The sequence below is a fragment of the Teleopsis dalmanni genome, chromosome 2 (assembly GCF_002237135.1).
Source record: "Teleopsis dalmanni isolate 2A chromosome 2, ASM223713v2, whole genome shotgun sequence".
Classification (NCBI taxonomy): Eukaryota; Metazoa; Arthropoda; class Insecta; order Diptera; family Diopsidae; genus Teleopsis; species Teleopsis dalmanni.
Window position 1 is genome coordinate 49307266 of NC_051847.1, and position 24866 is coordinate 49332131.

At 28.6% G+C, this 24866-nt stretch overlaps 4 protein-coding genes across 6 annotated transcripts in view; 3 read left to right on the top strand and 1 right to left on the bottom strand.

Moving 5' to 3' along the window:
* Window positions 1-13691, top strand: part of LOC119677537 (protein patched-like) — a 31220-nt gene extending 17529 nt beyond the window's left edge. The window contains exons 2-6 of the mRNA XM_038088915.1: window positions 8940-9493; window positions 9597-11562; window positions 11626-11833; window positions 11905-12176; window positions 12586-13691. Of these exons, the coding sequence (XP_037944843.1) occupies window positions 8940-9493; window positions 9597-11562; window positions 11626-11833; window positions 11905-12176; window positions 12586-13491 (3906 nt within the window). The 3' untranslated portion in view covers window positions 13492-13691. The remainder of the gene's footprint in view (window positions 1-8939; window positions 9494-9596; window positions 11563-11625; window positions 11834-11904; window positions 12177-12585) is intronic.
* Window positions 13692-16841: 3150 nt separating this feature from the next.
* On the top strand, window positions 16842-20526 carry LOC119677538 (golgin subfamily A member 2-like). The gene is made up of 5 exons (XM_038088916.1): window positions 16842-17035; window positions 17156-17941; window positions 18000-18239; window positions 18293-18847; window positions 19354-20526. The coding sequence occupies exons 1-5, from the start codon at window positions 16979-16981 to the stop codon at window positions 20425-20427; spliced, it is 2712 nt and encodes a 903-aa protein (XP_037944844.1). The 5' UTR covers window positions 16842-16978; the 3' UTR covers window positions 20428-20526.
* A 207-nt stretch (window positions 20527-20733) lies between these two features.
* LOC119677539 lies at window positions 20734-22295 on the bottom strand. Its single transcript, XM_038088918.1, has 2 exons — window positions 21334-22295; window positions 20734-21109 (listed from the first exon to the last, which is right to left on the bottom strand). The coding sequence occupies exons 1-2, from the start codon at window positions 22109-22111 to the stop codon at window positions 20772-20774; spliced, it is 1116 nt and encodes a 371-aa protein (XP_037944846.1). The 5' UTR covers window positions 22112-22295; the 3' UTR covers window positions 20734-20771.
* A 1841-nt stretch (window positions 22296-24136) lies between these two features.
* The window catches only part of LOC119677540 (WAS/WASL-interacting protein family member 2), a 42798-nt gene continuing 42068 nt past the window's right edge, over window positions 24137-24866 (top strand). The window contains exons 1-2 of one of the 3 annotated variants that reach the window (XM_038088920.1): window positions 24137-24209; window positions 24317-24866. The gene's annotated coding sequence lies outside the window, so the exon portion shown is untranslated. The other 2 variants (XM_038088919.1, XM_038088922.1) reach the window with 2 other exon arrangements.

Here is a 24866-nt window from a genome sequence, read left to right on the forward strand (position 1 = left end):
ACACTTAAGGAATACATTTGTTTTTATAATTTTTAACTACTTTGGTGGTCACTACTTATCAAGTGACATATTAAAATTTTCTACATTTGTACCATTTTTTTTTATAATGTAATTAAAAATATTTTTATTACATTTAATGACTTGGGTGTCGACATTTTGATGCATATTGTTTTTATTGTAGACATATAAATTTTATCTCTTATTAAATGTAATATATGAGAAGAAATACTATCAAAGATTATGATTAGTTTCAGTTTTAAAGATTATCTTGCTTCTGCTTTTCATATATTTCAACATATCTTTAATAAAGTCGACAGTCTTCCAAGAAACACTACAAGCTAAAATTTTATATCCACATATAAATATAATTATACCTTCTTTTTATTTTAATTCTTTAATTAACGATTTTTTTTATTAGTTTCTTTTAACCGTAGATTGTTGATATTAATATAAACGCTATGAAAAAGGAAAATTTAAAAAAAATTAAAGTTCATTAATTTTTTAAAAAAATTTTTTATTGTTATTATCGATTTCATATAAAACACAAATTATTAGATTATAAAATCTTTATTTTGAGGGACATTTCAGAAAATAATAATTGTGTGACTATAGTTGTTGAAAGCTGTAAATTTTCTATAGTCTCAAAGGTTTTTTGCTTCAAATTTCATAAAATTTTGTTAGAATACAATTTTTATAACCAGGGATAAATCTATTTTTATTTGATCTACTAACTATATCAAGCAGTTATTAATTTGAAATCAATTTTTAATGACGGCAAGATCTAGACTACAAAAATCTCACTAAAAGGTATAGGAAAAAATACTTCAAAAAATATACGCTTATAGTCTCAGTTAAATAAAACATTTTTCCAGTAATATTGCGTGAGTTGTAATAGTGAGGGAAGTTTTAAATTTAAAAGAAACTCCTTTCATCAAATAATTTCTTGGGTTAAATATCCATCGTTTGTGATCTTTGGAGAACTCTGTTAGTTTAATTGTATATTATATATATATATATATATCTTAAATCATTTTTGGATTATTAGGAAATTGAATTAATTAAAATTACAAAATAAACGTTTTTTTCCTTCTTCTTCTTCTTAGTTTGATAAAACACAAGTGAGTGCCTAAAGTACTTTTACTCAATAGTGTCTGCGATTACTTGGGTGATCCACTGTAACAAGAGTTTGATTGAATTATGATAATAAATTATTCAGGAGATTTTTTATAGAAGTATAGTTTGCAGGAACTGCATTAGTTTTAAGAGAATGTAGTTCTAAATTAGTGAGAACATCCACAGAATCAAACAACTTCAGCACTCTGACTTTGATGTAATTTTACTCACACTCGATTCTCCAGTCTTTATATACATTTTCATTTCTGATATATCATGTAGCTTTTAGTATACGTCACAATTCCATATTTTAATAAGTTTGAAGTTTTCTAAATGTGGATGGACATTGTCATAACAAAGCAACCATGAAGGACTTTAAGTCTAATTACTTGCTTTTAAATTAGAGTTTTGTTTTTCACACTCAACTTTCCTTGTATTAATGGTTTCAGAACATTCAAATTTATATTACAACCCAGTTTTTTTTATCCGTATTTTCTTTACCCAAGTGTATATTTTATGTAAATTTAGTCCTAAATATTTTACATTTTTCCACTCTATTTCCACTTAATTTAATCAATCATCAGTTATTCATTATAATAATATCCTTCTGTTACTCTGGAGACCTTCAAAATAAAAACTTTGCAAACTGCTGGAATCAATTTTAACCGCCTCTAGACAAGTTCTTCTTACCCATTGATAATTAAGATGGATTAAGTAAAAATTTTACTATTATAAGAAACAAACACTCTACGCATTTTAACAAATAAATTCGTAGCAAAATAGCATGAAATGCTCATTATGGTCAACTTGAAAATCCAATTTAAAATTGAAAAAAAAAAAAAAACAATAAAAGAGAAACAAGAAAGGCATAAATCACTGGTGACAGTTCACTGACAATTTGTGCAACAAAAATGACATTTCTATGAAGAAGCGAAGAAAATGATAAACCAAGTATGCCTTTCAAAAGAGGCAAAAAAATTACAGCAAACACACTTTTAAAGTGCAGAAGATCAAAAACAAAATTTTGAAAATTAAAAAGAAAAAATTAAACAAATTGTACACATAAAATTGTATACGATATACTTACAATCATGCAAACATATATATATATAAATATACAAACACACACACAAATATGTAGTTATTGCATGAATATCTGGAATTAGTGTCCAACGTAGCGTTTGAGATTAAAAACAACTGCACTAAAATTTAACAACCGAACAAGAGAAGAACAGAAGAACAACAACAGCATGAGTTCAAAGAAACGTGCTGTACCTGCAACAAAAACAACAACAATAACAACAACGACAACAACTACCAAATATGTACAACAACAACAGAAAGTGGAACAAAATAAAAAATATAGGAGTATAAAAGAAATATCAACGGAAAATAACCTTGCTACAAACTAACAAACCTTGCCTTATGCTACTACCAACATTCAACCAAATAGCAATAAAAACAATAACAAAACATAGTATCTACTTACTGTGCGATCTGTGAGAGTTTCTCATTGAAATCATACCACTCCATGCACACACACATATACCATACACTGTAATAAAGATCGGTATACTGCACCTAAGAAACGGCGAGAGGCAGGAGTGTACAACCTTTAAGTGTTAACAGCCACGATATCCTGATGTCTTAATAACAAAGACCCACCCGACGTTACTGATGAAGACACCAAAGTTGTTGATGACGACAAGTCAGCATAAAAACAACAACAATAATAAAATAACAACAACTAAATAAAGGTAAACAATGCCGCACAAACAATAAACGAAATCCATTGGGAGAGAGATTTCGGGAAGTTACTATGAAAAATAAAGAATTTACGCGCACAGCACGACTTTAGAACAATACGGGTACAAAAAAAAAAGAAGGAAGAAAAAATAGGTTTAAAAATACTAACGACAACATCAATATTTATGAACCAAGCAACGTGTATGAGCAGAAATCGTTAAACCAAAAACCAACAACGAGTAAAAATCAAAGCAGCAGAAATGGAATGTGCAAGAGTGTCTCGAAAAATCTTAAAAGTGGGTTTTGTGAATCACGGTTGCAAAGAAATTGCAGTTTTGATAAACACATTTATGTGATAGAACTCGTATGACCTCAGTTTTGAACCCACAAAGTAGCTTCAATATTCAATTAAATACTGTTATTTCGATATGAAATATTTTAATTCTAAGTATATCAGTGAGATTATTGCTGACTTTTTTATTTACTAAACATATAGGACACGAAAATAGTTCAAAAATAAAACGAAAAAAAATGTTTTTACTTTGTGGTGAATATAATATAATATAACAATGTTGTATAATATATTTTAAATGAATTACTATATAAGTGGATTTTAATCATTCGCCACATATTTTTATTTAAGAATATATTCTCAAACAGCGTCAAATATCAAATTTAATACTGTTCTCTTCCATTCCAAGCATATGATTACATTACCTCTTTATTTGAATCAAACTGTTATATGAATATAAACTATTATATTATATTCAACCGATTAGCTCTTTTAGTAAATATATAACATAATTGACTACGAAATGTATGAGTTTTAAGCAAAGTAGTAAACAGAACTATGTTATAGATAACGTCAAAAAGGCACACTAGCAAACCTTTTTTTTATCAAAAATGAGGAAAAAATCTTTATAGCGCATTAAAAAGTGGGGGCTATGTTAAGAGACAGTAAGTGAAAGTACGACAATTCCTAACATAATAATGTTAAAGAATAGAAAAATACTTGACACATGTATCCATATAACATGTAGATTCGTAACTAAAACATTATTAAAAAAAAATTAAAATATGCTATAAAACTTAGTACTCAAATCAAATCGAAACCGAACCGAAGTGATTAAGTATAAGGGTCCCACAACATACGTAAAAGTTTACCCTCATGTTGCATAAAATGTTAAACTCACAAAATGCTTAAAAATATAAAATAACTATACTATAAAACATAAAAAAAAAGTTTCCCAGTGCCGCCAAAAATTGGAAATTAAATAATTAAGTCGGCCCCATAACTTAGATTCACCGACTGCTTGAAAAGGTAACAATACTATGCCAATATTGGATATATATGATCTGATAATTACAAAGACATAATTCTTCTTAACACGGTGTTAAAATTGCATCCACGACGTTACATATATCTGAAGAGCAGCAAGGTTTTGCGACAAAATAGATCAACAATAGATATGAAGATAATGTAATGTGTTTTACAAATAACATATTACATACAATAAAACAATATTATGATGTCATCAAAATTATCGAAAAAACATGAGTGTATAAGAACTTTACGTATATATACGTTACATCTGAACACCAACAATACCACATCCAACAAATCAAAAAACAATGAGTTGTTTACGCGTCTTGTCTCATCAGAACTCTGATAGATAAAGTAATCACTTAAGTCCGATATTATTAAGTTTTATAGTGATTGAAATATAAGAGAATATTTCTGAAAGAGAATATGTTTTTGAAAGTAAGTTTAAGATATTTTAAAACGGTATTTAATTTTTGCCTGTTACTAATAATAAGAATATATATCGATTGCTATATAATTTCACAGAGCAGTGATAAAACGCTGTATGACATTATTTGCTGAGAGAACCAAATTTCTTACAACAAATGATCTCTTAAATAAAAACTATTAAACAAATGTTGGTCTTCATTTACTTAAGAACCCAAGTTACATTATTGTATAAATATGGACTACAATGTGAAGTCCAATCAACATTGTACAAAATATTCTATTTTGTATGGCAATAATGGAAACATTAACAGCTGATTCCAAACGTAAGGGTCTTTATATGACAATAAGAGAGATAAAGTTAGGTCGTAAATCTAAAGAAATACTTGAAATATAACTTTTTAGTTTTTAAAAGTCAACGAAACTAACAAATTGTAATTTAAACTGTTCAAATGACTTAATTTTGGCGCCAATAGTTTCACGATTAGATTTATGAGAAGTAGTTTGGACAGTCTTGTCTGACAATTGCAATATTTCGTTTTCGAATATCTGTTCGCTTCACTAAAATATCTTATTGAATATTGTTAACTAACTGTTTCTTTTATTGCGTTTAAATTTTATGTTTATCTGGTGGAAAACTAATACTGTCTATGCAGTCTTCATAATACACAGAAAATGAAATTTATTAATTAAAATGTTGTAATATAATCTAACTTCTATAATTCGAACTAAATAGGGTTTACATAGCAAATTCCATACAATTCCAAACAAATTCTTTAACTCAATGACTCCATAAGTCGAACCTTTTCTTTGCAAAATGGTACTTCAAGTTATAAAATTTTGACTGTATTTAAAAAACTATAAATTATTCAAATGAGTACATGAAACCACAGAATGTAAACAGCTTCATAAATTTTAGAAAATTGCTATTAAACTGTTTTATTTGATATTTCTCTTTTATACTTTTCTACTTAGTTCTTCACTGTTTAGAAGAAAAAAAACCTTTCCAGGAAAAAATAGTACTCTCCTAAATTCAAATCTATTTTACTTTGTATCTATACTCTTGCAAGTATCCTGTTATTAGTTATTTGTTTCGTAGTGTTTTTGTTTTTCTCCTTTATTGTTTTATTTTATTTACAGTTGTCGTCAATTGATCCTTGACTAAATACAAGCAGTTAATTAAGATATTTGTCCACCACAAATACTGTTCAATTTTTTTTTTTTTTGTAAATTGAAAGAATTCGAATTACGAATTTCTAAGAAAAAAAAATAATATAATTCTGAGAATTTCGGCTTTACTTTTTAGGCATTTTAAGTGCCAAAATCTTTAATCTCATCGGCTCAGATGTGGAATGATCAATTAAGAGAATATTTTAATGTTTTCCTGGATCTTTGTAATTTTTACTTCAAAGTAGCAATTTTTTCACATAAATTTCCTACCAGGTAGAGTTTAAATTCCATTAAAAAGGAAACAGAAATTTGTTGTTCTTCCATTGAAAAATTATAAGAACTATTAATAAAATACAATATTTGTAGTAATACCAAATAATAAAACTATGTTGAAAATATTGATTTAAATCTCTTTTGTTAATCCGAATGGAATATTACTCATTCACTATTACTGAATAAAATACGATTAACGATTAAACGAAAGAAAATTCCATTCGTTCATATCTTTTTTTCTATACTTACATTTGATGTAATCGTTTCAACCAAACCTAATGTTATATTGTCTCTTCTCACGTTTAGTTATTAGCAATAAAAAAAATTAAGATAAATCACGGAATTTAAAATTTTCTTGATGTTTATGAACTTTTAAAAATCCTACAGGGAACGCAGTTATTTTACCACGAATCTTATCGCTTTTATATTTTTATAACATATAAAACATATTTGAGACGCCGACTTTGAAATTTTAATTATTAAAGACGGAAGAAAGGTAGACCAGACCAGTGGAATACAATAAGACTATCACATGCAAATATCACATACAATTTTCAAAATATAAAAGATATAAATTATAAAAGTATATAAACATAATAAGTATTTGTATTCATTACATATAAGAAATATTAAATATATAAATTAGTAATCATAGTAATTAATAAATTAGTAATTATTTTAGTAATTATAAAATAATATATATATATATATATACGCAGGGTATTTCCAAAATGACACAGGTTAGGTTACGTGATATTGCTGGCTGTAAATTAATCCTTTCTGAAACCCTTTCTTTATTTTTGAATAGGGTGCCTAGAAAATATGTAGATGTTTTTTAATCCCGTTTTTACCGAACTTTTGTAATAGTTTTGCCAAAATAGTCATTTTATAAGAAAGTCAAACTTATATTAATTTTAAAAAATTTAACATTGAAATTTAAATGATTTCAATAAACCTTTTGTTAATAATATGTTTGTTTACGCAATCGATTAAATGTAATTATAACCACTAGTGAAATATATATCGTAAATAAACTGATACATTTCGAATAATGGCATCACATGGTGATTTTACTGATGGTGTCACAAATATGGACTGAATAGAGTTTTACTTCCTTCTATTAAAGTTGTTAATATGTTGTTAATCAATATGAATTTCATATCGATTCAATATTTTGGCTGTGATTTCATTATACCCCAACAATCGTTCCTTCGTTTATTACTGAAGCAACTTCTCATATTTTATTCTTATTAAATTTGTGCTTTGAGAACATGTCTATGTCACGTCGTGCAATAATATTATTAAGTACAGGTCAGGTTTGATTTGAGCATGCAACATAAGATACTCGCCACACAGTTGCCCTCACTATAAGCTTAACTGCAACTGCCTCATTAAAGTGGTAAAATACCAAACCTAGATTCAGTATGGATTTAATTTTTTTCCATTATCTTATACGCTGTGCTACTATATTAACTTCTAACCAACTTAATCGCTCTTTTCATTCCTCCCTAACCATATGTTCGTTTGTTTTTTTATTTCTTAGGTATACATTGTCTGTCCACAAATTATTATTATTTTATTTATATTATTATTGTTTTATTATTATTATTTTATTAATATATATATACATATATATATTAAAATAATATTTTATAAACCTATAGAAGTTGCATTTTCATATCTCTTTCTATGACCTAAATTTTTTTAATAAAATTTGTTATATTCATCTTCACGTAACTTCTAAGAATTTTTTTAACTGTTGTCGTCTGTCGTGCTATTAAGCAGCGTCAATTTTCACAAATAAGAAAGAAACCTCCAGAAATTGAGAGAACTTGTATTTTATTCCCGCTATTACTTGTAAAAGTCCCCTAGCAAAAGAACGTAGTGTGCATACCGTTTAATTATTTAGCATAGAATTGCGTCAAGTACTATTGGAATGCTACTAGGTATCAACTTGGCTCGTACCTTCGTTGCTCCAATACGACCTTAAGCAACCATGAAAATTGCATTGCAGCGTGATTTCGTTCAGATACAAACCTAAAGTATAACGTAGACCTTAAAACACGCGCCGTAAACTTTGATTTGGTGTTGCCGATGTTGCAAGTTGATTTCTAAAGAATTCCTCAATTTTGTTATTATTATTATTATTATTGTAGTTGTTGTAGTTGTTGTGGTTGTTGTGGTTGTTGTTGTTGCTGTCTTGTCTTGCTTGTCTTATTTCATTTTATTATATGATATTTTTTTATAGTTTTTGTCTTATAAAATAATAGAAAAAGCACAAAAACTAAATCTAAAACGACAACGACAATGAGAACAAAAACAAAAACAAAAACGATAAATAAAATTTTAAGTTGGGTGCGGCGGTTAGGTTGGTGGCTGCGCATGCGCCGCTCGTTCATGATTTGGTAGGTTCTTCTTGGTTTACTCATTGGTGGGTATCACTTACGTTGCTTTTAGTATTTATGGTACTTTGGCTTGAATTTTACGAGTGAAATGTGAAGACGATTATAGGTTTTTATGTCTTACTTGAGATAACAGCAGAAAGAATAAGATGTGGGTATGTTGTTAACATACGTAGTAGTAGTAACCCACGTTTTATGTTGCCCGTGTGCGCCTAATAGTTTATGTATTTAATTTTTTTTTTCTTTTCGTTTTTTATATAAGATTTGAAACCTTTTGTTGGTAACTTAAGGTTTGATGACTCTATTTGTGAGCTTTTTTAAAATTTGCCTCTTATTTATGGTGGAAACAAGATTGTTGTAGACAATTCATATAGAAAGATATACATATATGTATGTATATGTATATTGAACATATACTTAAATATATATTATCAGTAAATATAGTAAACAAAGTGATATTAAATATGTTTATTTGGTATTTTCAGGGTAAAGCACGCGGTAATAGAACGGCAATTTATCTGCGATCAGTGTTTCAATCCCATCTTGAATCGCTTGGTAGTTCAGTACAAAAACATGCTGGCAAAGTATTATTTGTAGCTATACTAGTGCTAAGTACATTCTGCGTCGGTTTAAAAAGTGCACAGATACATTCTAAAGTGCATCAGCTGTGGATACAGGAGGGAGGACGGTTAGAATCTGAGTTAGCGTACACACAAAAAACGATAGGCGAGGATGAATCAACGACGCATCAGTTAATAATACAAACGGCACACGATCCGAATGCGTCAGTTTTGCACCCGCAGGCACTGTTAGCACATCTGGAGGTATTAAAGAAAGCGACTGCTGTAAAAATTCATATGTTCGATGCGGAATGGGGTTTGCGAGATATGTGTAATTCGCCGACAACGCCCAGCTTTGAAGGACCATATTTCATTGAGCAGATATTTAAGCATCTGATACCTTGTTCTATAATTACGCCACTAGATTGTTTTTGGGAAGGTAGTTTGTTACTTGGACCAGAATTTCCAGTAGAAATACCGTAAGTTCTTAACATGTAAACATATAAAGTTTCTATGTAATCATCTCATAAGAATTTAATGTAAATTATTAATTGAATTTTTCTTATGTTTTTTTTTTCTCAGTTTCAGTTTTAGTGCCATGGACAAGCGCATGGATAAACGCATAATGTGGAGCACACTGAATCCATCAAGTTTAATGCAAACAATGAAGAAAGAAATGAGTGATAACATTTCATTTGATTTTGAAACAGTGGAACAGTATATGAAACGTGCAGCTATAACTTCTGGATACATAGAGAAGCCTTGTTTAAATCCTTTAAATCCACAATGTCCAGATACTGCACCTAATAAAAACAGCACTCAACCACCAGATGTGGGTTCTATTCTTACCGGCGGCTGTTACGGTTATGCCGCAAAATATATGCATTGGCCAGAAGAGCTTATAGTCGGTGGTGTTGAACGTAACCGTTCTGGTCATCTTAAAAAAGCAAAAGGTCTACAAACAGTGGTACAACTTTTAACGGAAAAGGAAATGTATGATTTATGGAAAGAAAATTATAAAGTACACCACATTGGTTGGACAAAGGAAAAGGCTGCTGAGGTTTTAAATGCTTGGCAACGTAATTTTTCAAAAGAGGTGGAAACTTTATTAACAAATTCCCGTGTTTCCAAAAGTTATGATATATATGTATTCTCATCAGCCACATTAGATGATATACTTGCAAAATTTTCCAATCCCAGTCCATTGAGCATACTTATTGGTGTAATTGCTACAGTTTTTTATGCTTTCTGTACACTAATACGTTGGAGAGATCCAGTAAAGGGCCAAAGTAGTGTTGGTGTTGCTGGCGTTCTTTTAATAGGATTCTCTACAGCTGCTGGATTAGGACTATGTGCATTGCTTGGTATAGTTTTCAATGCTGCCAGTACGCAAGTTGTACCATTTCTAGCACTTGGATTGGGTGTTGATCATATATTCATGTTGACTGCTGTTTATGCTGAAAGCAATCGAAAAGAACAAACCAAATATATATTAAAGAAGGCAGGACCTAGTGTTCTATTTAGTGCCAGTGTCACAGCCGGCTCCTTTTTTGCAGCCGTTTTTATACCAGTACCCGCATTAAAAGTGTTTTGTCTGCAAGCTGCTATTGTTATGTGTTTTAACTTGGCCGCGGTACTTTTAGTTTTTCCTGCATTGATATCATTGGACTTACGACGACGTACTTCGGGTAGAGCTGATATATTTTGTTGTTGTTTTCCAATTTGGAAAGAAAAGCCCGTTGCTTCAACTTTTAACAATAATACTAGATACAGCAATCCACATAGCAGTAACACACTCAACAATCATAACGATCGTTCTACCAAAAGTGCTACCAACAGTCAGAGCATACAAAATCAACAACAAACACACCAGGAGGAAGCATTACTTTCATGTAATGAAAAACGTATTCCAAGTTTTTCGTTATCAAAGTTCGCATTTAAATATTATACACCATTTTTAATGAAAAGTTGGATTAAATTTTTGGCGATCACAACTTTTGTGGGCACAGTAATTTTTAGTATATTCGTTACCACACGTCTTCAGGATGGTTTGGACCTAATTGATTTAGTACCCAAAAATACGAACGAATACAAATTTCTTAATGCACAAAGTACCATGTTCGGTTTCTATAGCATGTATGCTGTGACTCAAGGTAATTTTGAGTATCCTACAAATCAACGCTTGTTGCAAGAATATCACGATGCTTTCGTACGAGTGCCACACGTAATCAAAAATGATAACGGAGGCTTACCTGATTTCTGGTTGTCTATGTTTCGTGATTGGCTTAACAATTTACAGCGCACATTTGATCGAGAGTTCAAAGATGGGCGACTTACGCAAGAGGGCTGGCACAGTAATGCCAGTAGTGATGCTATACTAGCCTATAAATTGCTAGTGCAAACGGGATATGTAGACAATCCAGTTGACAAAACCTTAGTAACACAAAACCGCTTAGTTGACAACGACAATATAATAAATCCCAAAGCTTTCTACAATTATTTGTCTGCTTGGGCAACAAATGACGTATTCGCTTATGGAGCCTCACAGGTATGTCTAAAAAAAAATTTTATCTTCTACATATAATTTTAACATATGATTTTTTGTTTACAGGGAAAGCTTCATCCAGAACCTCGTCAGTATTATCATGTGCCTACTGAATATAATTTAAAAATACCTAAGAGCTTACCATTAGTTTATACACAACTACCATTTTATTTGCATGGTTTGACTGATACATCTGAAATAAAAGCACTTATCGGGCATATTAGAGATTTAAGTGTGAAATTTGAAACACGTGGTTTACCCAATTATCCCTCAGGTTTGTTTTAAACAAAAATTAAGGGAAAATAAATATCTGTATTTATGTAAATTTTTTTGGTTGTTTATTAGGAATTCCATTTATATTTTGGGAACAATATATGACATTGCGTGCTTCACTCGGTCTGATACTATGCTGTTCAGTTATTGCTGCATTTTTTCTGGTCACTGTACTGTTGCTCTCAGCTTGGGCAGCTTTATTGGTGGTAGTTAATGTCGTTGCTTCTTTAGTGCAAATATTTGGCGCTATGACACTTTTAGGTATCAAACTATCAGCCATACCTGCAGTGATATTAATATTGAGTGTTGGAATGATTATTTGCTTTACGGTGCATATATCACTGGTAAGTACTACATACTTAATTACTTATTTAAAATTATGTAATAAAATTTGGATTACAAATATAATTTTTCAACGTAATATAATTTCACACAATGGGCCAATATGTCTATGTGGATCTTCATTCCTTATGGATCCAAATTCCTTTCTTGAATTAATACTATAGTTGTTGTTATTTTTAAAATGTCTAATAACAGAAAACATTTTTTTTAAATTATTTTTTCTTTTTCCTAATGATTTTTTTTTTAATTTTTTAAATATGATATATTGAAAATTAATTGAACTTAGTCAATTTTTATATAAAATTTAAAAATATTTAAATACCAAGTTTTAAAATTTTTAAATGTTTTTTTTAAATTATTTTAACATTTTTTAAAATTAATTTTTAATATATTTATTAATTTATTTTCTAGGGTTTTATGACCTCTGTTGGTAATCGCGAACGACGAATTCATCTTTCGATGCAAGTCTCGTTTAGTCCGCTAGTACACGCCATACTAACATCCGCTTTAGCAGTATTTATGTTATCTACTTCACCCTTCGAATTTGTCATACGCCACTTTTTCTGGTTGCTGCTTATAGTGCTGTGTGTTGGTGCATTAAATAGCCTTATTGTTTTTCCCATAATATTAAGCATGATTGGGCCTGAGGCTGAATTAGTGCCACTCGAACATCCGGATCGAATTTCAACACCATCCCCTGTTATGTCGCGCAACAAACGTGCCAATAAGACTGTTATCGTGCACGGTTCACGTTCTTCACGTTCTTGTAACAAACCACATTATCATCATAAAGATGTTAATATTAATGATCCATCTTTAACTACAATTACCGAAGAGCCGCCATCATGGAAATCATCGTCATCATCAATACAAATGAATAACGACTGGGGCAATGGTGTGACATCGACAAACCAAAATAGCGCACATTATGGCAACAATGGACATTATATAAATAACAGAAATTTTAATAACTACAATTACCATCATCAACAATATCAACATCCACCACAACAACAACATTCTTATAATATTCCGCCACCTCCAACAACAACACCACTACGCACACCACCATCTACGCATTATCACCACCATCAACAAGAACATGCACCACAAATGCAAAACTCAAGCAAAACATGCAACTTGGGCAATCCCAATAACTTTCCACCAGAGCTGCAAAGCATCGTTGTACAACCGGAAGTCACTGTTGAAACAACGCACTCTGATACAAATACAACAAAAGTAACAGCCACAGCAAATATTAAAGTTGAGCTAGTAACGCCCGGTCGTGCTGTGCGAAGCTACAGTTTCACAAGTTAGCAGTAAGAATACATTAAAAACTTAAGCGAATGAATGCAACTTAAGATTAGTTAACTTATTTATTTAGTTAATTTTGTATTAAAAAACGAACGAAATTATGTGTTTTTAAGCCGAATTTTATTATAATTATAATATCTGAATGGCATGTTATATATATATATCTATTCAATTGTATTTAAGCATAAGAGCAAGAAATATGCTTTTTTAATGTATGTTGTGGGAAAATTTTATTATAAGATGTGTACATATACCCGCAATAATTTATTAGTATTTTAATGAAATTAAATAAACAATGTACGTCATTAAATATTGTAAACAATGTATATAATTTTCAAGTTTTTAAAAAAATTCATTGTTTTGTTTTAATTTCAAAAATTTGTATTTCTTGTATGAAATAGCATTTGCATTTTATCGTTTAAATATTCCATTAGGATTTACTATTTTAAGTGTATATAAAAAATAACCTGATTTAAACCAAAATAGTAACTAACAAGCGTACTTATAAAAACAAACATAATACTACCAAACTTAACCTAAAAATTAAATTTATATAGACTGATAAAATCTTCTTTAAATGATTATTTATATATATTTTAATTATAATAAAAACGAATACACAAAATTTTAAGCCTCATTTAAATACTCAAAATAAATTGTCACAAAAACATTATTAAAAACTACTAGAAAACATCATAATAAGTAGAAAGTTCATATAAAAATTGATTTATTTAAATAATTTCATATACATATATTATATATAAATGTTATTAAATTATAATTCGCATAAAATTTGGAAAAATAAAAATGTAAATAAATATTATGTTTTACGTACTATAGTGGAGTTGGAAAGGTTCTTAAAATTGCTAACTTAAAGAAAGCTTAGTCCAGTATTAACACACTCTTACTATATTATGTCCTTCATTAATAAATTGTATTTCCTAATAGAGAAGTGTACATTAAACATATTAAATTTAAGCCTTAAAATAATTAAAATGAATTTTATTTTTTAAAAAGATTCTATTTAAATTTGTTTATATATTACTTTATTAACAACATAAACATATTTAATCTATATATGTATTAAGAACAACTATTTACTAAGTTGTGTACAAAAATCGACTGTACTCGTATACCAATTGAGTTAAAAAAAGTAACTATTTTATTAAATATTATTTATTGTTTCTTTTTGTTTTTAATTAGTAGTACTTTAGTTTTTTATAATTTTATAATTGTTTTTATGTAAATGTTTATTTTTTTAAAATATTAAAAATAATTAATCTATGTTAATTATTTACTAACGCATTTATTATTTTAATTTATAAAACGAAATTTGTTTACACTTATTTAATAAAAATAATCTTGTGTTCGATAAGATAATGGATCCTAAATCAAAATATCAACAATTTTTAAAATATTTAAATAAAGACTATATAATAAAAATATAGTATAAAAATAATTTGTGTTTTTATTCAATAACAGTTTATCAAAAAATATATATATATATAAATGGAGTGAAAACTAATTATTATGGAAAAGAAATCAAGTTTTCAAAATTTTAAAAATTTTTGGTTAAAGTGATTCTTTTCCATTTGAAGTGAAATGCGCATGAAACTTGGGAAACACATTTTAAATAAATTTTAGCGAAACGCTGTAAGCGGTAAATAATCGTAATAATTATTATAAACAAAATAACGTTTGTTATGATAAAACAAATAAATAATATGATATTTTTGGGAAAGATATGGGTATTTGGGTAAATTTTGGTTTGGATAAATAATCGTAATAATTATTATAAACAAAATAACGTTATGATAAAATAAATAAATAATATGATATTTATATGTTATATAATAATATGATATATATTTATATATTTTAAAAGGAACACTTTCATAAACTTTCCAATAACGTAACTTTACTCTTTTTATACTTTTTCAACAATTTTCAAGTGGCAAATAAAATTTCCAGATATGGAGTATTTAGACCGGATTCGGTATGCTTCTTTCACTTGTAGTCTTTTTTTTTTAAAATTATCGCAATGAAATCAATTATACGTAAAAATATAGCAATTTCATTTAAAATACTTAAAAAATTTTTTAACCTCTACATCTTGATTGATTTTTCAAATAATACATATTTTTATATTACAATTTTCTAATCGATATCTATTTTTGTCTTCTACTGTGATATTCGGGGAGAAATTAAAATTTGAATATTATATATATATATAAATTCTAAAATTAGTATTATGTAGTTATTAAATTGATGTTTTTTAGATACGCTTTAAGAAAATACGCTTTATTCTAGAAAATTTAAACCGAAGTGATTTCTACTTCGTTTTGGCTTCGGTTATAAAATAATTCAAAGGTGTTTTCGTTTAATTTTTAATAAAACTATAGTACAACTAATATATAAAACTCTTCTAAAAATTATAATATTTAACTTTTAATATTGTAATTGTTATATATTTTTAAATTTTTGACGTCTTGACTTTCCTTCATTATATTCGATCCAAATTTTTTTGAATTTATTGAATTGAGATTTCACCTGTAAATATAAACAAAGACAATAGATTTGATTTTTCTTAATGATTTTATTCACCTTTAAATATAAACAAAAATAACCGATATTCTTTTTTTAATGGTCCCAGCATTAATCTAAATGTTTTATTTTATTACTTTTTTTAAAAATTGGGTATTCAGTTACTGTCGATTTCGTTACTGAGTAAAACGTTCTGGGACAATAATGCAGTTTATATTAAACTGTGTAAATAATAGCAATCGTTAATATATTAATAATAAATATTGTTATTTCAAATTTCCTTATATTTTAATTACCGTCACCTCCTATTTGAATATAAACTTATGCTAGACTTTTGAAGCTTATTATAACAAAAGCAAATCTAATTGTACTATACATCATAAATGTAAAATATTATTTCATTTTTAAAGTTAATACCAGAAATATTTAATATATGCCTCTTTTTTAATAATAGCTACGTATCAATCTTCATTTAAGCGAAGTCAATGCTTCTTAAAAGCTTATTGTAATAATAAAATAAGTTTATAGAAAAAATAAAACAATGAGCGTTTGTGATACAAAGAATTTTTTGATAAATTAATATAGAAAAGTAATATCTCTGTACCACCTTTTTGGAATTGCATAGCCATACCATTCACTGAGAATATACCATCATTTTCAAGGTGCACAATCAGTATTTGGTATTTGTGAACCATAGTTTAACTGAAATTCTATATTCAAAATTATGATTTCTAACTTTTTATAAGCTCTCCAGAAAAATAAATATGGCAACGCTTAACTAAAAACTTAAAACAAAAACAACAAATGTCAACAACAGGGAACGTCAATTCCTATGTTTATTTTTTTAACAGCGAAAATTTTCATGTTCTTTTGTATGGGTTGGTTGATGAAGTAAAGGATTAAAATTGTAATAAGGATAGCTGAGAAATATTAAAAAGATTTCAATATGCTTAATGAAGAAGCGGAAATAAAAGCGCAAAAAATAGCAGCTGCTAAAAAAAAGGTGCTTTAAAATAATAATAAAACAAAAAGCCACGTCACAAGTCATGAAAAAAGATGCGCTATTTAATAACGAGTGACTAAAATAATATCTCACTATTTTCAATTTTATTTTTACTTTTAGTTAAGGGAATATCAATTGAGAACTGCAGCAGAAGCGGCTAAAAATGCAAGCGGCTCAAGTAGTATATCTGAGAAATCGAACTCTGAATTAAGTTTAAATGGTCAAGTTAATGCCGAGGACAATAATGCGACTCCACAAACAGAAGTTAACACAAACAATGCATTCGTCAACGCGTTACAACAAAGATTCACACAGCCTATTGAAGCTACTCCGAATGCTGCCTCATATTTTAATGCTGTACCTGTAAACGTTACAGACAGTTTTCCTGCTTATACTGCATCAGTAGCATCAGAGCAACAGGCCAATAATCAATATAATGTTAATGCAATACAATTGTTAATACAGGAAAAATCTCAATTGACTACAGAACTTAATAAATATAAAACAGTTTGTCGAGAAAAGGATTTAGAGCTAGAGGAATTGGGAGTCCAATTAAGCAACATTTCAAAACGCCAAGATGAGTTACAGAAACGTGTTATGCAAGAACATCAAACTGTTGAGAAAACAGAGCGTCAGAATGCAGAGTTAATGCACAAATACTCACTTCTAAATGCTGATCATGAAGAACAAGTAGCACATTTGGACGAACTGAGACGTCAATTGGCCGCAATGCAAACTCAAAACACTGAATTAACGCAACAGTTTAAAGAGAAATGTAATGAAAATGAAATGGCGCAAATACGAATAAGACAATTGTCCGATGAAGCTAACGTTAGTAAGGATAACCGTGTTGAGACCCTAACTCAAACCCAATTCATGTACGAGCAACAAATAAGAGACTTACAGGTAACCACTCACCGCTTTAAATGAATGATAACTTTTCTTTGACATTTTTTACTTCAAGGCGATGGTGCAGCAACTCACACAGGACAAGGAACAAGCAAATTTGCAATATCAAAATTATGTTCAACATTTAAACACGGAAGTAACCAAATTGAATGAGAAGAACACTGAACTAGTAAATGAACATCAAAGACTACAGGAACGAGAGCGTCAACTTGTGGAACACATCAGCGGTCTTGAGCGTGATATACAAAAAAATATCAGCCGTCAGCAAGAACAATTACGAATGAAACAGGATCAAGTAAATTAAAAAATATTTTGCTTAAAAAAATATTAAAATATGTATTTTAATAGGAAAACGTTGAAAACTTACAAAGGGAATCTAACGATGAAATTGAAAAATTAAAGGAAACAATAAGTGATTTCGACAGTGAACGCCATGAATTTCAATTAAAAATAAAATCACAGGAAGATCGTTTGGACATGCTTAATAACCAATTAAGTCAAAAAAATAGTGAAATCGAAAACCTAACGGAACAGTTTGAAAGAGTTTCTGTTGAACAGCCAGATAAGGAGAAATTACTTGCCACAATGGAATCCGATAAAGTAGCTGCTTCAAGAGCTCTTTCACAAAATATCGAACTAAAGAAACAATTGGATGAATTAGAATTACGTTTTGTGCAATTAACTAATGATAAAGCTGAATTGATGAATAAACTCGATTCTGAAGAATATGCAAATCGTGAAATGCGTTTAAATTATAACACGATGGAGGATCGTATACATACAATGGACGAACGTTTTAAATTTAAAGATGACGAAATGATACGTTTATCCCATGAGAATGTGGAAATTATTAGAATAAATGTAATGTTGAAACACCAGTTAAAAAAATTTTTACACACACCGGTTAGTATTTATTATATTATTTTACATATTTTATATTTATATATATATATATATTGTTCACATCTGGTACGAGTATTAGAAAAGTTTGATAAAAAGTTTAATACATAGTAAAACAAATAGCGGAAAACTAAAGGAATTTGCAATGACTGTGTTAGCAATAACGAAGCTTCCTATTATAATCCTTATTTTTTGTTGAGATTAAAGTAATATTAATCTTAATGTTAAGGATAAACAAATTAACATAAAAAATTAATATGTATGTGACGTTTTTCTTATACGTTTTATCAGTTTCATATCACCAACGATTAGTAATTTTAGTGGATTCTGTACTCGTATAATAAAATATCCGTCCCCACAAAGAAAATCTCGAAACATAGTCTAGAAAAATTGAATATAAAAAATATATTAATTTTATATATTAGAATTATTTTACTTTAATTTATTAATTATTTATATACATAAAGTACTTAATGAAAAAAAAATAAAACTATCAATATCATTTTTAGACGGAGTCTACAATGAACTCTAATGAAAATGTGCACATGGATGCAATGCGAGAGTTAAACCATGAACATACAGAAGAAAAAGGACATAAGCATAAACATGATTGTTCACATCATGAGCATGACCACTCGCACGATCATGACCATTCACACGATTATGATCATATGCACGATCATGAACACTCACACGATCACGACTACTCACACGATCATGGCCTCACGCATGATAATGAGCATTCGGAAGAGCATAATCCCTCGCATATTCATAGTCATTCGCATGAACACGAATGTAGTGAAGAACAGACTTTTGAAAAATTACAACGATATGCAAATGTCGATCACAAAACTTATAAATATTCCGAAAGTGACTCATGTCAAGAAGCACAAGAGGATTATAACGATAACAAACGCTTCGAGCAGCAGAACATCTATACGTATTCACGTAAAAATATTGATGCAAATATGCCGCATATAGCCACAGCAGACGCAATAGAAAAATTACAACAGCGATTTACACAACTAATGTCACAAGTTGCCGATCTTACGGATGAAAAGCAACGTTTGGAGCATTTAGTATTACAACTGCAAGGTGAAACAGAAACAATAGGAGAATATATAACACTCTATCAAACCCAACGGCGGATTCTTAAACAGCGTGAATATGAAAAGGCGGCACAAATGAAATTGCTGCAGATAGAGCGCGAACAATTACGAGAAAAAATATCTGCCTTGAATAATTTAGTTAGCAGTTTAAATGTTGAATTACCAAAAACCTTAGTTTTGAAAAATCATTTGAATACCTCATTGGGAGAAAATATTACAGATGATTCTAACATAAATGAATCATCGCAACATCCAGCGGTAGCTCCAGACCAAGTGAAGTTGCAAAATGATTTATATTTAAATGTAAATGCGTCTAACAACAAAATAAATTCACAGAATTCGCAACAGATTATATCGAAAATTCAAGATATAATACAAGATATAGAAGAAAATACGAAGGATGTTCCAATGATAGCCCCACAACCAACAGTGGATCATTTAAACTGTTGTTTGGGTAAATTTGAAGTTGTTTAAAAATACATAACTGTTATTCTTTAAGTGTATATAAATAAGGCAAACACAATATATTTAAAAAACCCCCATCAATTTAAAATTGTTAAATGCTTTGTTAAACGCCTATATTGTATTTTATTTAATTTTTATTACAAAAAATTTATTTTTCACATGTACATTTTTTCTAAAAAAATTTATAATCAACAATTTATAAAAAATATTTAAAAACGCCTTGAAACTTTGGTTTTAAAAAAATTATTTATCAATTATTGCAAACCAAAATAAATAAAACATTTTAAAACAATAAATGTCTTCATATGGTTTCAATTAAAATATAAAAACTAAAATATAATAACTTTAAAATATTATTTTTTATTTTTGCCAGATTTTTTTTTCTGTGCTTTAGTTTCCGTACTATCTGAACGCATTTTCACGTTCAGTCTAAGTTCTTTATAATTTTTTTTTGTACGATTGCGTTGTGGTCTAGAATTACTATTTGAGGATGTTGATGATGTTAAGGTGTCATTAGAGCCTTGATTTTCCTTCAAACTGTTATTATTTTCAGGTATAATTACAGTCTTGTCACGAAGATTGTAGAAGTTTTTCTCTTTCACAGTAAGTGTAGGCGTGCTACACGGAGCTTGGAAAAAAGTTTCTATTGACAGATCACTTATGGCAAAGTTGATAGTATTAATTGTATTATCTAAAAAAAAAATACCATTAAATAATAATAATACATTATGTTCATTTGATATTTCAGAATTATCTATTCGCAACTTCATTTTTTAAATTAATTAAAATCATTTATTAAAATCAATTTTTTTTTAATTAACAAAAAGTAACCATTATTCCAAATAATGTTTTGTAAATTGAAATCATTTCCAAATCTATCTTAGAGAACATAGTTGAATTGTCTTTATTACTTACTATCAATAGAAATTCTTTCTATTTCGTTCGCAAAGCGTGCTGCCTCAATACTCTCTTCGTAGCTAGTGTGATTTTTACCACGGTGGTTAATTTCCAAAGGGCTTGCTGTTGACTTGTCCACATTTGTAATATCTCGTAGGCCTTGCTTTTTAGCTGTATATATCACCTGTTTTTCATGCACTGGAACAACTGTTTTAAGCGTAACTTCTTCAAGTGTATCCTCTTCAACAATTTTATTCAATCGTAAACTTTGTGCTGTCTGCTCTAATGATTCTTCATTCTCTTCCAAATCGTTTTCTTTAGATATATAAACACTACTGTCACTTATCGATTGTATGTCGTCTGATTCTAATGATGTTTCATTCTGTTCTACAACTGATTCAACCGAACGTTTGCAAGTAGGTGACATTTTTACACTGCTTGGTCTTTGCTGTAAATTTGAAGAGCGTCGTCGAAAATCAATAAATACTTTAGAGCTACGACTGTTTCGCGATCTTTGATTTATATTCTTACTATCAAGATTATTTTCTTCACTATTGTTGACTGTGTTACTTAATAAGTTTTGTATGTTCAGCTCTGGATCTATATCATTTAAAACTGTTCTGAAACTTTGTGTTATTAATGCGATAAACGCTTTTTTTTGTTCGATACGCAAACGATGCTGTTCCATTATTTCCGCTTTATGTTCCACAATTTCTTGCTTATAAATAGCTATTTCATTTCTCATCTCTCGAATTTGATCTATTAGTTCCTTATTTATTACTTTATAATTATCCATAGCTATACAATCTGTACAAACAGTAAAAGTAAACAATTTCAAATAGCATTCAGTCCCACTGAGTTTTAATTTTCATAAATTGTTAGTATTCAGTGTTGGAAAGAGATTCATTTTTAAAACTGACAAATTTCAAAACTTCCTATGAGCTATGTTTATTGGATTTATGTTGAAAACAATAAACAATTTTAAAATCATGCACAGAAAAATAAATATAACTTTAATAAAATTAAAATGGCAAGGAACTTTTATAAATTTGTATCTAATTTTAATTTTTAAACATCAAATGAAAAAGATATTTTTAAATTTTAACAATGAAAAAAAAAAAACTTTTTATTAATGAATTAAAAATAAATTTTGTTGATTTCAAAGTTCTATCAACGATAATTTAAATAACAAATCATTATCGATTAAGACATAGTACTAAAAGATGATTTATTTTTTATTAACCAATAAATTTCTGAGCATTTAAACTTTGCATTTAATTTTTTGTAGCGTGCCTATCTCAAAAAAGCATTTTACTGATAAAAATTCATTACAACTAAATTGTTTAAATAATTTCAAATTGTGCAATTAAATTATTTTGCTATATTAGAAATAAACACATAGCGATGTTTTGAAATCATTATTCTTTGTTAAAAAAGAAAATATTCCATGAAAAAAATTTATTATTTGTTTAAGGCTGAATTGGTAGGAGTAGGTGAAGACAACGTAAAAAAGTCAAATGAACTAAGAAGTGTATAGTTGAGAAATAACTATAGTTGTATTATAGGTGCCATAAGATTGGTGCCAAATCTTAAAACTGATCTATTGTGAATGATTTTTGGAAGAAAATTCTAATAGACTGTTTACAACAGCTAATATAATATATATTTCTCTCACGTTTACATTAAATACCAAAATTTTACTGTTATTACATCCACACTGTCTCATTTAGGCACTTGCTTATTTATATTAATAAGTGCACTTTCATTTTATTATAATTATGCAGTTAATAGAACTATTATATATATCAGTTAACAATATATCACATAAAAAAATTATATATATATAATTGATATATTAAACCATTTATATGCATTTTGTATATCAATTACAGATTTAATTACTAAAAACAAAGATTTTATTAAATACTTATTTTTTCATTATTTCCAATGTATTTGTTTGCATTTCACATTTTAAACATATGATACATATTTCTTTTTTTTCCCTTGTGGGAAATTTATTTACAAGGGCTGCATTAGACTTTGTTTGCCTTAAATGAGCAAAACCGTCTAAATGAGACAGTGTAAATGTACTATAAGTTCTGTTTCCTGCTACTTGTACTTCGGCTTCAATAATCGAAGACAAAGTTTCTTATTAGCTAGAACTGGTCAACTGATTGCTTACGAACCAACTAAATCTCATTAGTTGGAACTGATCAGCTGGTCAATTGACCCAATAATTTCTCTTATATTTTTATTTTTATCGAAAGCACTCATAAACAAAATATAATTATAACTTAATTATAACTTGTATTGTAATTTATAAAAAATATTTAAATAATACAGCTTTTATATTAGAATTCTAATGTTTAGCCAATACTAGGTTATTAACTATTAATTTAATAGAGTAGTAACAAAATTGCTCAAGTTAGCTAATTTTGAGAAAACTTGCTGGTAGAACGCACTTGTGTATACACAGTGTTACTCAAAGTTACTACGAGTAGCTCGTGTAAATATAACCGATATAAATATGCAATGAAATAGGAATCGCCTTGCTTCGAAACCTTAAGGTGCTTTCACACCAAGCGAACGCTTGCGAACTAACGAACTTTTGCAGTTACGATTACCTGCGAATATTCGTTCGTTTGCAAGTGTGCGCTTTGGTGTGGTGCAGCTTAACATATGTGCGTAGTGTGTAAATTGCCAAATGGGTGGTTGAATAATATTTTAGTGAACATAGTCAAAACAATTTTGATAGTTTATTTTGTTTACTTTCTTTGAATTATTTGTGATAGTATATTTGTCTCGCTCTTTGTATCCAATTGTCATGCATGGTTTCGACATATAAAAGTCTTGTGTGCAAATTTTCACTTCATTGTTTGTTGCCAATGGAAAAGGTGCGCGGGATTGGTTTATTTCGTAAAAAATTTTAATTAATATAAACAAAATAATAAAATATTAATGCTAATGAAAGATACAGTAAAATTATGTTTTCCATTAACAGAAATATTATAGTGATAATGATGTTAAAAACGCACAAAAATGAATGTTAAGAAAACAGAAAATAAATTCAAAGAAGACACAAAAATTCGTAGAATAAAGATTTTGAAAAACAAATGACGATTTCGTGGACGATAAAAATTTAAAAAGCTTGATATGATTAATTTATCAATACAAATGGCAACTAAGTAAAATAAAAATTAATTGTACAGACTATTTTGGACGAAATCAAAATTAGTGAATATAAACGGCACAAAGTTATATTTTCTATTGGTATTGTGTGATTGTCGTGGTAATTAAACTTTATTTATCCAAGCCCAAATTGTTTAAACGAATTTATTTGTAATATATCGGCTTGCTTGTGTTCAATGTTTCTCACGATCTGCAGCCACGTAAATTTCTTTGTTTAAAATTAACTTTATGTGGAAAATTCTATTTACTCAGTTTTCTTCAATTTTTAAAAACCAGTAAAATATTTCTTATTGTTAATTAGTAAAAAAAAAAGTCAGATAAATTTCAACGTTTATATACTTGCACAATAATCGCTCCTCAAG

Excerpts from the sequence above, each read along its gene's own strand:
- LOC119677539 (XM_038088918.1), bottom strand. The coding sequence starts at position 22,111 with ATGGATAATTATAAAGTAATAAATAAGGAACTAATAGATCAAATTCGA. Across the intron at positions 21,110-21,333 it reads AGAAAGAATTTCTATTGATA|ATAATACAATTAATACTATC; the intron begins GTAAGTAATAAA and ends TTTTTTTTTTAG.
- LOC119677538 (XM_038088916.1), top strand. The coding sequence starts at position 16,979 with ATGCTTAATGAAGAAGCGGAAATAAAAGCGCAAAAAATAGCAGCTGCT. Across the intron at positions 17,036-17,155 it reads TAGCAGCTGCTAAAAAAAAG|TTAAGGGAATATCAATTGAG; the intron begins GTGCTTTAAAAT and ends TTTTACTTTTAG. Across the intron at positions 17,942-17,999 it reads AACAAATAAGAGACTTACAG|GCGATGGTGCAGCAACTCAC; the intron begins GTAACCACTCAC and ends TTTTACTTCAAG.